Genomic DNA, 14839 nt, shown 5'->3' on the forward strand with positions numbered 1-14839 from the left:
TTTGCCATCTGTCTGTCTGTTTGCCATCTGCAATTTTATATCCGTTCCATAATGTTCTCCTTGGTGAGACGATAAAGCTCAAAGGTCAATGTCACACTTGGAGGTCAAAGGTCATCAGGGCTTATTTCATGAATTATCCCCCTTTTTAATTAGAATTTCAGGTTAAAGTTTTGATGCACTTTCACTCTGTCTCAGTTATTACTAAATGGAGTTGATTCAAACTTAAAATAGTTGTTCCACATCATCACCCACATCATATGACACTATGTCCATAACTCATGCACCATTTTTTATGAACTATGCCCCCTTTTTACTTAGAATTTAAATGTGATGCATTTTCCCTGTACCTCTGTTATTACAGAAAGGATTTGATTCTAACTTAAAATAGTTTTTTCACATCATCAGGCACATCACATAACACAAGAGCCATAACTCTGGCACCAATATTTCATGAATTATCTCTCTTTTTACTTAGAATTTCAAGTTAAAGTTTTTTTGCATTTTCACTCTAAGTATGTTATGAGGTTGCCCTCTTTTCACATAGAATTTCAGGTTCAAGTTATTATGCACTTTTGCTCTGTTTCAGTTATTACTAAATAAATTTGATTCAAACTTTAAACAGTTATTCTACATAATTATTCATAGGATATGACACATGGTGTCACTCTTGCAGAAATTTTCCATGAATTATGTCCCTTTTATACTTACTTAATGTTTGGATACACTTTATCTGTATCTCTGTTATTACTTAGTACTTTTGATACTGACTTAAGCTACTGTCCAGTATCTTCGTCCACATTGAAGTCGTTTAACACTCCAGTGACAGCTCCAGCTTTCTCAAATGTGCCCAGTTTCACTATCTAGCATCATAATGTTCGAGTGTGCTGTCTCCTGTGACAGCTTTTGAGATGCGGGAGGCATATAGTGATTGTCCTGTCCATCTGTCCATTCGTTTGTTTGTTCGTCCATTCTTATGAGGTTAACCAAATGGGACCGTTTCCTCTAGCATCAATACCCCTTACTAGAATGACTTGATACTAATGCAGATGTAACCTGTGACCATTCTTCATCTTCAGACATCACCTGACCTCAGTTTGACCTTGACCTTGAACTTGACCTCCTTTTGGACTTAGGTTGCTTTGTATTGACAAGGATGCCACCGGGGGCATCAAGCGTTTATTGAACACAGCTCCTTGTATTTGTAGATGTTATAAACAATCGACCACCATAGGTTTTTATATATGCAAATTTTAATGTTACATATTGTACATATGTGACAATATTGTTAATACATCATTGTCAGATATCAGTTCATTATGTTTTTCTGCAGTAGAGAAGATTAGTTGCCTTCCAGTAGGAGACTTTGTATTGCATTACAATACTTCATACGTTTGTTTGAAATTTTCTTCTGCTTAAACTTAGTGATGTACTCAATACTGTATTAAATTAGTTATATAGACTATAAGAACTGATGAATCAATATTGCAGAATGTCCAGCTCTTGAAGATACAGTGAAGAGGGTAGTATACAGGGTTCAGGAAGAAAGGAAGAAATCCTTGATGAAAACAGAGATATCCATCACAGAGGATCCAGTCAATGTTTCTGTTGTTGCCATGGACACAAAGAAAACGTCAAGCACACTGATCAAATCTTTGAAATCTGAAAGAAGACAGTCGGATCATTTTCAGAAATACTTGGAAGATGCCCTTAAAGATGTGGACCCAGATCTGAATCATTCATTGACAGAAAGTGCCTCATTTTCTGTGTTTGAGACTGAAAATCAGTCATTTGGTGCAGGAAATTTTTCATCATTAACCAGTCGGAGAAGATTTAGCTTCGATCCTGTGTCCAATCAAAAAAGTTTTGATGCCACATCCTATTTCAACCAGTCACAAAATAACATTTCAGCCATATTTGCTCCAGAGAATGAAGGGAGGACACTCTTACCTCCAAGTAGAAGAAAGTCTGACATTGGTTTGCAGGAGTTATCTGTCTTGCCTGGCAAGAAGAGGCGTGAGAGACTTTCTGAGATTTATAACAATGATAAAGTGATGATGTATATTAAGGAACCAACAGTGAGTGAAGACGTGGAAAACTTCAGGGAAAATCTGAAAGCAAGCAGGAGGGAGAGTGATTTATTTGAGAAGAAACTGAGGCTGATGCTGCAAGACCGTCCAGAATCTTTCTGATTTAAGATACTGTAATTAAACAGTAAATGGACACAGACCATCATAACAGTTCTGTGAGTTTCAAAAAACATGTACTTGTCAAAATTTAGGACTGAAAATCACAATGAGGAATACTTAGAGCAATTGGAATGTAGAATTAAACCAGTTTGTCCAATATTTATATAAGTCTAGGACAGCCGTATCCATGTGAGGCCATCCTTTTGATGTTTAATTGCAAATTTAGAATTATGGGCTAAAATTGACTGAGACAGTGACATCAGTAATCAAACATATTTATTTAGTTTGATATATAGACAGCCAGAACAATGGTAAGATGAACTCTTCAGAATACAGCAGATAAATTGTGATACATATGATATAGTTTATGCAACATCTTGTTAAAGGTACAGTTAAACTTGGTAAACCTTATTTCTGCCCATTTTCATACTGCAGAAATTAAATAAATTTAAAGTGAAGTAATGAGGTCTATAAAAAGTATGATTTCGGATGCTTGATAGTAATTACATTGCATTGTTTAAACATTGTCCCAGGCACCTGGTAGTTCCTGGGTTATAAAATTGTGTTTAAACATACAAGTTTGTGTCATAGTGTTCAATAAATAAATAATACTGAAATATCTGCAAATAAATTGTTCTTCGGCAAAAATATATACAGTTACTTATATCTGATACCTGTTTTAAGTTTTATACTACGATTCTGTACAGTAAAAATCTCATTGCCGATTATTCTGTCTTATTGTCTTAATTGAGAATGAAGTATTTCTCTCGTGATGATTTATTTCACTGAGTACTTGTGTTGTTGTTTCTGACAGGTTTGGTATGTGGCATCCATGTTCTGGGTGTTAAAGGTGTACTTCTTCTGCTTGTGTTTAGCACGTTTGTCTGTAAAGGAAAGACAAGACTTAAAAGTAGAACAAATACATAAGTTATATACATCATTACATTATTGACCATCCTGTCTGTACAAGGACTATGTTATCAAGAAAGGAAAATAGTTCAGTAGTTACTAGTCAAATTTCCATATATGTAGCCAGGTTGTCATTCTGACTTGTTTTCTGTGTATTGGAAACGATAGCCCGTTTAATTACGTTTTCCCACTTCATTGGTACTTAATATTTTTGCATCTGTCTGTCAGCTGTTCTTCATATACAAAATACTTATATTCTCTTGATTGGATTTGAATGATACTTTGTATGAATTAGTTGCAAGCCAATGGTTGTTCATTGAGATTTGGCCTTTGGTGATTATACATAAAGCCTAACGGTATGTAGAGTTTCTTATCTGGTCTACATCTCCAATGCCTGACTGGATGTCAATGAAACTATATAGGTGTGATGAATAAGAGTCCTAACTCCTTAAAGGTTACTTTTGAACAAAATTTGGCCTGGCTCCTCTGTATACTATCATTGAGATTCCATTAAAACTTTATAGGAATAATCACAGTTATGACCCTTTGATGTTTAACTCAACAATACGAAGTATATGGAGAACTGGCCTAATCACCATGGCATCCTTGTCTGTGTCCATAGCTAAATGTCTGATGCACTTTCACTTAATCTTTGTTATTAATTGATGGATTTGCTTTAAACATTAAATGGTTTCTCTTCATCATCGCCCATATCAATAATAGTCCACCTCGTCACCCACATAATTTGGCGAAAGGTCCATAATTCTCACACAAATATTTCATGAATTATTCCCTCTATTTTTAACTTTTGATTTTTTAGGTTGAAGTTTTTATGCATTTCCACTCTATTCTTGGTATGATGCAAACTTAACATATTTGCTCCACATCATCATGCAAAGGGTATAGCTCTGGCACCATTATGTCATTAATTATGCCCCCTTTTATTTTTTTTTCAATTTGATGTACTTTCAATCTTGTATTGATATGATTTAAAGTACTGGTAAGTGCTCCACATCTTATGACACAAGGTACATTACTCTAACAGAAATATATGAATTATGCCTATTCTAGTTTTACCAAAATTATTACTACCTGTATTTGACTTAACACCTAAACTGATGTCTAAAATTAAGAGATTCCATTGATTGATGGAGTTTCTTCTGAAATACCCTATTTCACTATCGAGCTATGAAATAGTCGGGCACTGATGTTTCCTTGCGGGGGCCTTGTTATACATGAGGTCATATGTACATAGTCTTGTCCAGACTTCATCTCTTACAGCAAGTTTGCAGAATTTCAATGAAATTTCACAGAAATAATTGCTATTTAGCCCAGTTGTTTTTTTGCATGTCTCAGTTAATTTTTATAGAGCTATGACCTTTTGAATGAAATGTCTCTTCTATACTACTGATAGTATTTCAATGACACTTCATACGAATGATCAGTAGAACTGTTTTACAGTTGAATGAGTTATGGCCCTTTGATTTCTATACATAAAGTATACATAGCCCCATTCATCAAGTTCAGAATATGTTTCTTTGTACAATGTTGACCACAAATCATTACTTTAACACTTTAATTCTTCCATGTGACGAAGCTGTCCAGCTGGCTTGTACGGAAGGTCCGTGGTTCTATCCAGGTACATGCCTATGCCTGAAAAAAATGCTTTGAGGAGCATGTCTGGTCTCCACCTTGAAGAGTTGGAAAGTCACCGTATGGCATATAATTGTGTTGTTCTAATGTTAAACCCATGAAACGAAAACAAAACAGAAGTTCCTGAAATTTATCCAGAGTTAATGCATTGGAAAAAAAACAACTGACAATTATCTAGTTCATGTTATAACATCCATGAAAATCTATATATACAAATCTACTTTCCCATAAGGGAACATTAGAACTGCTTTTGCTTTTTAATGCAAAATACACCCTGGGTTACGTAGTATGAACTGCCGTAACCAAAGTAACTGGCTAGTAACTTGTGTTTGGTGTCAAAAATTTATTTACAAAAATAAATGTCTATTAACAACATGGTACAAAATATATTACAATACATGAAGTATGAGTAGGAGTGCATCTATTACTAACGACGATACAGAAAAGAAGCCAGTATAGCACATTTCTTGCAGATAGCTCATTTAAACGAAATTACTGATTGTAAACAAAATGTACATTGAGGCAAGTGCAGTCAAACACTTGTCTGATTAGTGTATGTTGATTAAAACGTTCGTTTAAATTATCTTCGAGAGGCAATGTTGGATTCGTAGCCCCTTGTTCACAATTTATCATTCTACAGAGTCACTGTTTTAAAAATAGTATTTCAGCCCTATGAAACTGCTATATTAATGAGATGAAGACATGAGCAAGTATATGCCCATGTAGTTGAGACTTCAATTCTTGGTTCACTCCAGAAAGTCTTAACGCCATGTACATCATGGTCAGCGTCTCTGAAAAGACACAAAACAGTTCAGTCCCAGTAGAGATACACAACTATCTATGAAATGAAGTTGGAAAATTTAGGTTTGTGAATGGTGACTGAAATGTGAGGTGTCTTTTCAAAAGAACAAAACGATGAGGTTCTGATCATTCCAGAAGTGTTTATGAAAATGATTCTATTTTGATATGTTATATGTTTAGGACGAGGCCACTGTAGTCAAAATTTAAGTTTGCATACCTGAAAAGATCGAACTGAACGCACCTCACCCAGCAGTCACCACCACATTTCGCATTTCCGTCAAGTATTTTCATAATAAATGAGTACCAAGCAAAATTTACTTGCCAGAGAGAGGGAGAGGTGTTGTATACTACTGATTAGTGTAACAATCACACTGCCACAGTACTGATACGTCTTGGAAAGCAGAATAGAGACTGAATTCATTAGTCCTCCCCCGCCGATTCATGTGGGGAAGTTGGCAGTTACTTGCGGAGAACAGGTTTGTACTGGTACAGAATCCATGAACACTGGTTAGGTTAACTGCCCAACGTTACATAACTGAAATACTGTTGAAAAGAAAACGGCGTTAAACCCAAAACAAACAAATAAATAAAAGCTTCGAACTGTCTTCTGGGTCTAAAACAAATCGGTATAAACTTTGGTCTTGACTTACATATGATATTTGTCCGTCGTCTATACGAGATCTGCTTGATACAACGTGGGGCCGGCAACACCAGCATCCGAGATGGTCTGTGTCATCCATAGGCCGTCTGAGCGATCCAACACCCAGAATATTCCCGGTCCAACATCTGTAATGAAGGAAAAGAAAATATATCCCGGTATAAGACCAAGAGAATCATTTCTGTCTTCCTTGTTTTTAATAGGGAACAAATCGGGCTGTCAGAATAGAGCTCATTATTAACACCTACTGCTGTGCTGTCCCCACAAAGTAATTGGCGGTGAATCACGGTTTGAATTAGGCAGCGTCTGTCGTCAAATCGCGACGGTGAATGGGTGGAAGTGATTGCAGCGAGGATGAACTACCACCGTTCGGGAGTTCTACCCAGTAATCGACTATACCCTTACAGAAGCAAGCCTCTGTGGCGTACATGCTGCGTATTTGCTGTGTATATGCCGCGAACACAGTAGTACGCCAGAGGAGTACATTTTACATACACCGCATGCCGCGTACATGCCGCGTACTATTTCGACGAGTACACAGCATGTACGCAGGAGGTCACTAGTACACTTCAAGTACGCAGCACAGACTCTGAAAATTTAAGGAGTACACTGCATGTACGCAGGAGGGACTTGTACAAGAAAATAGTACACTGCATGTATACCGCAGATACTTTGAAATTTGTGCAGTACACTTCATATACGCGGGAAAGACTTGTACAATTTCTTTTGGCATTTATACTTAGTTTTTTTTTATAAGTTAAAGTCTGAAAACTTCATATACGCGGGAGGGACTTGTTCATTTTCTTTTGGTGTTTATACTTTGAATTTTTTTAGGTAAAAGTCTGAAGTACACTTCATGCAGGAAGGATTTGTATATTTCGTTTTTTTTTGGAAGCAAGAACTTGATTTCCGAGTAACTTTTATCTTAATAGCATAGAATAGTTCAGATTACCGGTATTCTGAACATTGAAAATTTCACAAACTATTTGCAATGTTCATTTGTGAAGCTTACATCTTAGTGATTTCTGAGCTGCACCTTGCATGCAGTGTAAAAATATATTCCTTTTCATTTTGAATTAATCCTGGAGCTTTCTAACTTGGATAATTGAAAAGCCTTATTTGAACTTCGTTGCATTACATTTTGTAATACATGAAATAATTACCAAGATAATGCCTCAACAGCGCCCGAATGAGAAGAATTAATAGCTCTCACTGTTATTTGAATACTCTTAAGCAAAACACCATTCTATCATGTTTTATAAAGGCTTTAATGCTCATTATGTTAACTCATTAAGGCCTCGCCAAATTAAAAAGCTGTTCATCGGATTTGCCGCTCATATATTTTCAGAACGTTTTTGGCTAATTGCGCTCGCCCCATTGGAAAAAATCAATCCAAATTTTTTTGGTGCGCTACTTTTTACGGACGTAAAAGTGTATAAATGCTTATATGATTCCAGTCCTAGATTGTTCTCAGATGGATTTTAATCAAAATAAATACATACTACGCACACATTGTCTATAATAAATCATAACACTTATATTTAGTTGCATTAAAGTTGTTTCCCCTTGATGCAGTTACGCCATTTTCTTCAAATGTTTACCAAATTACATGCTACAAAAATTGATTTATTTCATTGAAAAGTGGATGAAGAAAAGCATACTAATTTATTTGATAACATCAATCTACATTATTTTGGTAAGGGTAAATACTTATTGATGCATGTCACTTATCTTTTTTCTGTTTTTTTTCTGTCCAAATGATCAGCATTTGCATACGAAAGTTGGTGGGGTAAGGAATTTACATTATCATAGCAGTTTCGCCACAAGAGTACACAGCATGTATGCAGCAGGAGTACACAGCATGTACGCCGCAGGACTCGGGCCAGGAGTACACAGCATGTACACCGCAGGAGTACACAGCATGTACGCCGCAGGAGTACAACACAGCATGTACGCCGCAGGGATAGTACACCGCAGGCTCATTTGCATGTGAAAAGTGTATGTGCCGCGTACATGCTGCGTACTATTTCCCGCATACTAAATTCCTCCAGCGTACATCCTGTGTACTATGTAGTCCACAGCATGTACGCAGCAAGTAGTACGCGGCAGAGCTCATTTGCATGTCAAAAGTGTACTACAAACGTACTATCGGTGTATGTGCGGTGTATATCCTGCGTACTATTTAAAGCCCTTGATTTCAGTACACATCGTGTACGCATCATATACGCTGTATGTACACAGCAAGAGTACGCAGCAGGCCTTTTACTTCTGTAAGGGTAGAAACTGATCCCTAATAAATTGCCATGCAAGTATACTATTTAGTGTTCGGCTGACTAAATGTCTGGTCTATGTCACAAATACTGAAGTGCTCATCTACCGCGTGACCCTGTTCTCGAATGGTTATATTATACTAAATTTAAATCGTCGACCTTACCTGGTCTTAAATGGAGGTGTTTGAATTTTAAACACGTGATACTTACCCGCACAGCCGCATACAGCAAAGTAGGAGGCATGTTAGTAACAGTAAGGCAGCAACACAAGCCGTGATCCCTAACATCACCTGTAACCAGACAGGAACTGAAAAAAATAATAGTGAATATCGGACTGATTGAAATATGATTCTAGACATGAGACGCTAATACGACTTAAATTTTTTTGTTTAATATGGAAACTGTACCGCCATTCAGTTTAAAAAAAGAGCTTTTAATGTTTACGCGTAATTAATTTCCCAAATTGCCATATAATTCATCACTCGGCTTAATCTACTGCAAAAATTCTGAGATTTTCTCTTTTAGATTTGTCATATTATAAGGAGTGTTACTGTTTACTCCAACTTTTCTCGGAAGTTTTATCTTATACGTAATCCTAAAGGACTACAGGAGTGGTGATAAGTATAGGCTATAGATCATTTATTGACATTCTAATGCAATTAAGTTTGCCAAAACGGAGCGCAGCGTATATGGCAAGCCAATTGTCCAATAATTACGTGATACCTAGTTCACGGTCGAAAAACTAGGATTAACGATCGATAAACTAGGTTTTTCGAACGTAAAACTAGGTTTTTCGAATACTAACTTATATTTTCGAGCGAAAACATAGGATAACGCCGTGAACCATAGTTCACGCTCGTAAACGTAGGTTCACGATTGTAAACCCCAGTTCACGGTCGTAAACATAGGTTCACGTTCGTAAACATAGGTTCACGTTCGTAAACTATGGTTAACGAGCGTGAACCGGGGTTTACGAGCGTAAACATAGGATAACGATCGTAAACATAGGATACCGACCGAAACTCATAGTTCAATCGAGAAACCTAGTTTATCAAACGTAAACCATGGTTTACGGTCGATATATTAGGATTATAGGATCAACAATGAATTTCGCGCGTGAACATGGGTTTACGGCCATGAACCTATGTTTACGGACGTGAACCTATGTTTACGACCATGAACCATAGTTTACGGACCTGAACCTATATTTTCGAGCGTAAGCCTATGTTTACGAACGTGAACTTGGGTTTACGGGCGTGAACTTAGGTTTACGTTCGATAAACCAGGTTTTTCAAACGTAAAACCAGGTTTTTCAAATACTAACCTATTTTTTCGAGCGAAAACATAGGATAATATCGTAAACCATAGTTCACGCTTGTAAACGTAGGTTCACGTTCGTAAACATAGGATAACGACCGAAATTCATAGTTCAATCGAGAAACCTAGTTTATCGAACGTAAACCATGGTTTACGATTGATATACTAGGATTATGAAATTAACTATCAATTTCGGCCGTAAATCTATGCTTACGGTCGTGAACCTATATGTACGAGCGTGAACCTAAGTTTACGGCCGTGAACTACAGTTTACCTTCGTAAAACCGTGTTTATCGATTTGTAATTATATGGCAAGCCAATTGTCCAATAATTACGTGAACCCTAGTTCACGGTCGAAAAACTAGGATTAACGATCGATAAACTAGGTTTTTCGAATACTAGCCTATATTTTCGAGCGAAAACATAGGATAACGCCGTGAACCATAGTTCACGCTCGTAAACGTAGGTTCACGATTGCAAACCCCAGTTCACGGTCGTAAACATAGGTTCACGTTCGTAAACTATGGTTTACGAGCGTGAACCCGGGTTTACGAGCGTAAACATAGGATAACGATCGTAAACATAGGATAACGACCGAAACTCATAGTTCAGTCGAGAAACCTAGTTTATCAAACGTAAACCATAGTTTACGGTCAATTTATTAGGATTATAGAATCAACAATGAATTTCGGGCGTGAACATGGGTTTACGGCCATGAACCTATGTTTACGGACGTGAACCTATGTTTACGGCCGTGAACCATAGTTTACGGACCTGAACCTATATTTTCGAGCGTAAACCTATGTTTACGAACGTGAACTTGGGTTTACGAGCGTGAACTTAGGTTTACGTTCGATAAACCAGGTTTTTCAAACGTAAAACCAGGTTTTTCAAATACTAACCTATTTTTTCGAGCGAAAACATAGGATAACGTCGTTAACCATAGTTCACGCTCGTAAACGTAGGTTCACGTTCGTAAACCCAAGTTTACGGTCGTAAATATAGGATAACGATCGAAATTCATAGTTCAATCGAGAAACCTAGTTTATCGAACGTAAACCTGGGTTCACGAGCGTAAACTATGGTTTACGCCCGGTATCTTATGTTTTCGCTCGAAAATATAGGTTAGTATTTGAAAAACCTAGTTTTACGTTCGAAAAACCTAGTTTATCGATCGTTAATCCTAGTTTTTCGAACGTGAACCAGGGTTCACGTAATTATTGGACAATCGGCTTGCCATAAGCGTAGTGAAGGCAAAACCTTGTTAAATTTTCAAAATATCCCGATAAAATTTGATTAAAAGAAAAAAAAACTATTATGTTAGGGATTTTCGGTTAAGGACAATGTTCACTGTGTGTAGTATTGTGGTAATGCTGATGTGCTTGATAAAAAAATCGACAATGCAGACTTTGATTTTTGAACTTCTGGATATACTAAGAAAAATCGTCAAGTAAAAATGTAGTCTTATGCTTGATAGATATTTTTGCTCGATTTATTTGCAAAGGACCTGGCTCAATAAAGTTTTCATACTAGAATTAAAGGGAATTCCTATAGTTTTTTATGCGCATCTTTCTGCGCAGCCGACACTTTCTATGGAAAACTGAACTGAAGTCAACATTTGTTGAAACATGTTACAGACAATCTTAAATATGAGGAATTTTGAATGAAATAACATTTTTGATCAGTTATATCAGAAATCAAATGTTGATACTGGTTTATGTTGTATTGACAAGTATCATGCCTGACAGGTATCTTGCTATTTTTGTGGTTGTAATTACACGTCGCATTTTAGTACAAAGACAGTGTTGTTCATATAATGTCAGATAATTGACTTAGTACTGATAAGACAATATCACCTTTCAGATTATTTAGTATTCAATTATAGAAAGAATTAAGAATTTTTAAAACTTTTTTTTAACTTTTAGCACACATACATGTAATCAATTTGCGCCATTTCCGTCCGAACAGGTGTTGTATTCTAGCGGTCTTAACATAAAATTTAGCCTGGTGACCCATACATTTTTAGCCATTTTTATGCTCACAATACAATTATCTATACACAAGAAGAAAAAGAAAAAATTCTATGAAAGAGTTTTTTCAAAATTAAAAAAAATATTATTCACTATGGGTATTTTTCATTGAAAAAAGTTCACAAAAGTAAATATGAAACAATATGTTTTTTCATTTGTACCCATTATTGTAAGGATAGAGTATTACAAATATGACTATGATATCAAATAAGTATATAATAAAATCTGTAAAAAGAAAAAACCGTATTGTGCGGCCTGGATGTATTTTTTGGTTGGTATTTATAAAAAAGCAGAAAATTATGAAAATGTTGAAAAATCGCTGGCAGTTTCAGCAACAGTGGGTGTGTTCAAAACAATTTTTCACAAAAACAAGCCTGGTGACCTATTGTTTTTATTTGTTCATTGTTTTCAGCACAACTTTTCCTATCATATATGTGAATTTAAAAAAATTCTATGAAAGGAAAAAAACTATAGGAATTCTCTTTAAGACGACAGACTATTTTTACAACGTAGATCTCAATGAAACTTCTCACAGTCGTAAATAAATATATTTTCTACAATATAAAGGCTGCAGTATGTATTATATAAATATCACCCTCTCAGGAATGCAATATTTATTTTATTATACCGAAAACGTATAAGGGTCAAAGCATTTACTGGAAAATCAACATAATAGAGCTAATGTATTTAACATTAAAAAGTAATTACTAACCAAATAATGAAGACAGAATTAAAGAGACTTACTTGTTAGCACTCATAATTTGTGGCGACTTTGCTTTGTAATAAGATTTTTTGATAGATTTAGTCGAGACGTTTGTAAACATATCGCTGACTCCTATAATTATTCTAATATTTCAACATTGCGTCAATCAGTAGCATTCGAAAAACGGCGATAACTTTCTTTTTTCTAAATGAAACATATGTGTGAGCACTCATTTTCTTAGTTAGATCATTTCCAAAGTTATTGTGGTAGTTTCGATTCAATATTTGATGAAAAATTGTTTTCGAAATATTTTGCACGTAGCATAAAAAAGAAAATTCGGCCCTGTTCGAATTCGCACATGCAAGAGCACCAGAAAAGGGTAATTCAATCCTAACGTATAATTATATAAGCGCCTCGTCTGAAAATTTATCAACTCCGTCTTTAAATCAATTCCAAAGTATCAATCTCTCAACGGGTGATATGAAAAAATAATATCACATGCGTAGAGAAACAAAATAACGCTGTTGCGCATGTGGTATGAAATTATGGATCATATCACCTGCGCAGAAATTGAAAATTACGATTTTGCGCATGTGTTATAAAATCGCTGGGGAATATGATATATTATTCAAGTTAAACTAATGGGAAATTTGCATTGGACATTTATGTGAGGTATAATAAAGCTAAATGTCCAATAATTATAGTTCTAGCTGTGAGTATCTGAACCTCTCTGACCAAACAAGGTAAATTACGGACACGCGTTCTGTCGGCACATATGTATTCTTGTAAACAGCAGCATTCATATCACCACACTGGGTTTGTTTTGGATTAAATCACGATTCTGACCTGTGTAATTGATGTAATGACTGCTGGCTGCAGCAAAAAAAAAAAAAAAAAAAAAAAAAGGAGAAAAATATCACATGTATACCTACTGTCATTTGTGTAGAGATAGATCAACGGTGACGGTGCTGGTGTACTCATGCCTGAAAAAAAGACAATTTTCTAATAATAAGTATGTGAGGTCTTGGAGGCCTTCAAGGGGAACGCCTTCCGAGCATGACAACTTTTATCAAAATCATTATTAATTGTCAATACAACCAAACACGAAGTGATTGCAGTAATCATTTTTAAAAAATCGTAATTTTCCGGTAAAGTTATTGCATGTCGAGCAGCAAAGTTTCCATGTGCATACGAGCGCAAATGCAGGTATAAAAGCTGCAGAAAACAAAACAATCAGTGCGTGGAATCTGGGAGGAGAGCGAAATGGCTAAACATTTAGTTTTCAGACCCTACTAACGGATCATTTTGAATAAAATACGTGCCTCGATGTCCTTTGTGTGAACAGTATAATGAATACCACAAAGAAAATTAAATGCTTTAAAATACATGGATATGAAATTAGAAATAATTTACCTGTGTGCTTAATGGACGAAAATTGAAGTTATGATTTTATAATCCAGAAATAAACAACAGAATGACTGTCAGATATTTTCATTTCTGTTTATATAGGACTTCCAAGTTGCATGGGGAATGGCATTTTGTGAATTATATCTTATCATTTTTTGAGATTAATGGTCGACTAATTGAATTAACATAAAAGTAATCTCGTTATGTCAACTAGGTAAATAAAACAAACTCTACGCAGTTTAAATGGTTAGATCATACTTTCGGAAATACCTTTCGGGTTGAATTCGCTACAACATATTGAAAACATAAAAAGAATGATTTAATAACATACGGATAATCATTGTAGTGCCAACATCATAGCATTTAACATTATAGTATTTATGTTGTTACTTTATCACTTCTTTACACTTTATCTAAGAAATAAACAAATATTAGTTCATATCTAATTTAACAAGTAAGATTTAAATTCTATTCGTTTGTTTAATATATGCGTGGTTCTAATTGCCATAACTTCTTGTGTGACTGAAAATGTGTTTCAAACGAACTACAATCAGCCCGGGGTACGTATATAGAAGAGAAGACATACAGCAGAAGACAAAATGCAAGTGCTACTAAATCTATTTTGTCCGCTGAAGGTATTCGTGTGATTACATAATTATATAATTGGCGATGTAACCGTCAAGCGCACGTAATTTTCCGTTTCGTAGTTTAGTGTGGTATGTGAAGTTGAAGTGCTTATTCAGCAATTAGACTGCCTTTTAAGTACAAGATGTTATAGTGAGGCGCCACGGTGGGAGTTGGACTGCTATTGGATTGATCGGACATGTATAGACGTATGGTGTTACCATTTTTACGCTAAACAGTTTCTTCGTAAAGCAGAAATACGAGTTGCAAAATATACAGGT

General features: G+C 35.6%; 2 protein-coding genes across 4 annotated transcripts in view; one reads left to right on the top strand and one right to left on the bottom strand.

Moving 5' to 3' along the window:
* The window catches only part of LOC123529902 (germinal-center associated nuclear protein-like), a 69691-nt gene extending 66855 nt beyond the window's left edge, over positions 1–2836 (top strand). For both annotated transcript variants that reach the window (XM_045310486.2, XM_045310487.2), the window contains one exon: positions 1489–2836. In XM_045310486.2, the coding sequence (XP_045166421.2) occupies positions 1489–2189 (701 nt within the window). In that variant the 3' untranslated portion in view covers positions 2190–2836. The remainder of the gene's footprint in view (positions 1–1488) is intronic.
* Positions 2443–14592, bottom strand: LOC123529903 (uncharacterized). 2 transcript variants are annotated; one of them, XM_053521148.1, is made up of 5 exons: positions 13941–14592; positions 13460–13510; positions 8688–8784; positions 6200–6335; positions 2443–3070 (listed from the first exon to the last, which is right to left on the bottom strand). In XM_053521148.1, the coding sequence occupies exons 2-5, from the start codon at positions 13506–13508 to the stop codon at positions 2969–2971; spliced, it is 384 nt and encodes a 127-aa protein (XP_053377123.1). In that variant the 5' UTR covers positions 13509–13510; positions 13941–14592; the 3' UTR covers positions 2443–2968. The 2 variants fall into 2 exon arrangements, with proteins under 2 accessions (XP_053377123.1, XP_053377125.1); XM_053521150.1 differs by lacking the exon at positions 2443–3070 and adding an exon at positions 3111–5539 and having other exon boundaries at positions 13941–14591.
* Between the last annotated feature and the right edge of the window lie 247 nt (positions 14593–14839).

Source organism: Mercenaria mercenaria, chromosome 13 (genome assembly GCF_021730395.1).
Source record: "Mercenaria mercenaria strain notata chromosome 13, MADL_Memer_1, whole genome shotgun sequence".
Taxonomy (NCBI): Eukaryota; Metazoa; Mollusca; class Bivalvia; order Venerida; family Veneridae; genus Mercenaria; species Mercenaria mercenaria.

What these genes read in the sequence shown, in the direction of transcription:
- LOC123529903 (XM_053521148.1), bottom strand. Translation starts at nt 13,508, where the DNA reads ATGAGTACACCAGCACCGTCACCGTTGATCTATCTCTACACAAATGAC. An exon ending in CTATCTCTACACAAATGACA is followed by an intron (nt 8,785 to 13,459) that starts GTAGGTATACAT and finishes TATTTTTTTCAG; the next exon opens with TTCCTGTCTGGTTACAGGTG. An exon ending in ACGACGGACAAATATCATAT is followed by an intron (nt 3,071 to 6,199) that starts GTAAGTCAAGAC and finishes TTTCCTTTACAG; the next exon opens with ACAAACGTGCTAAACACAAG.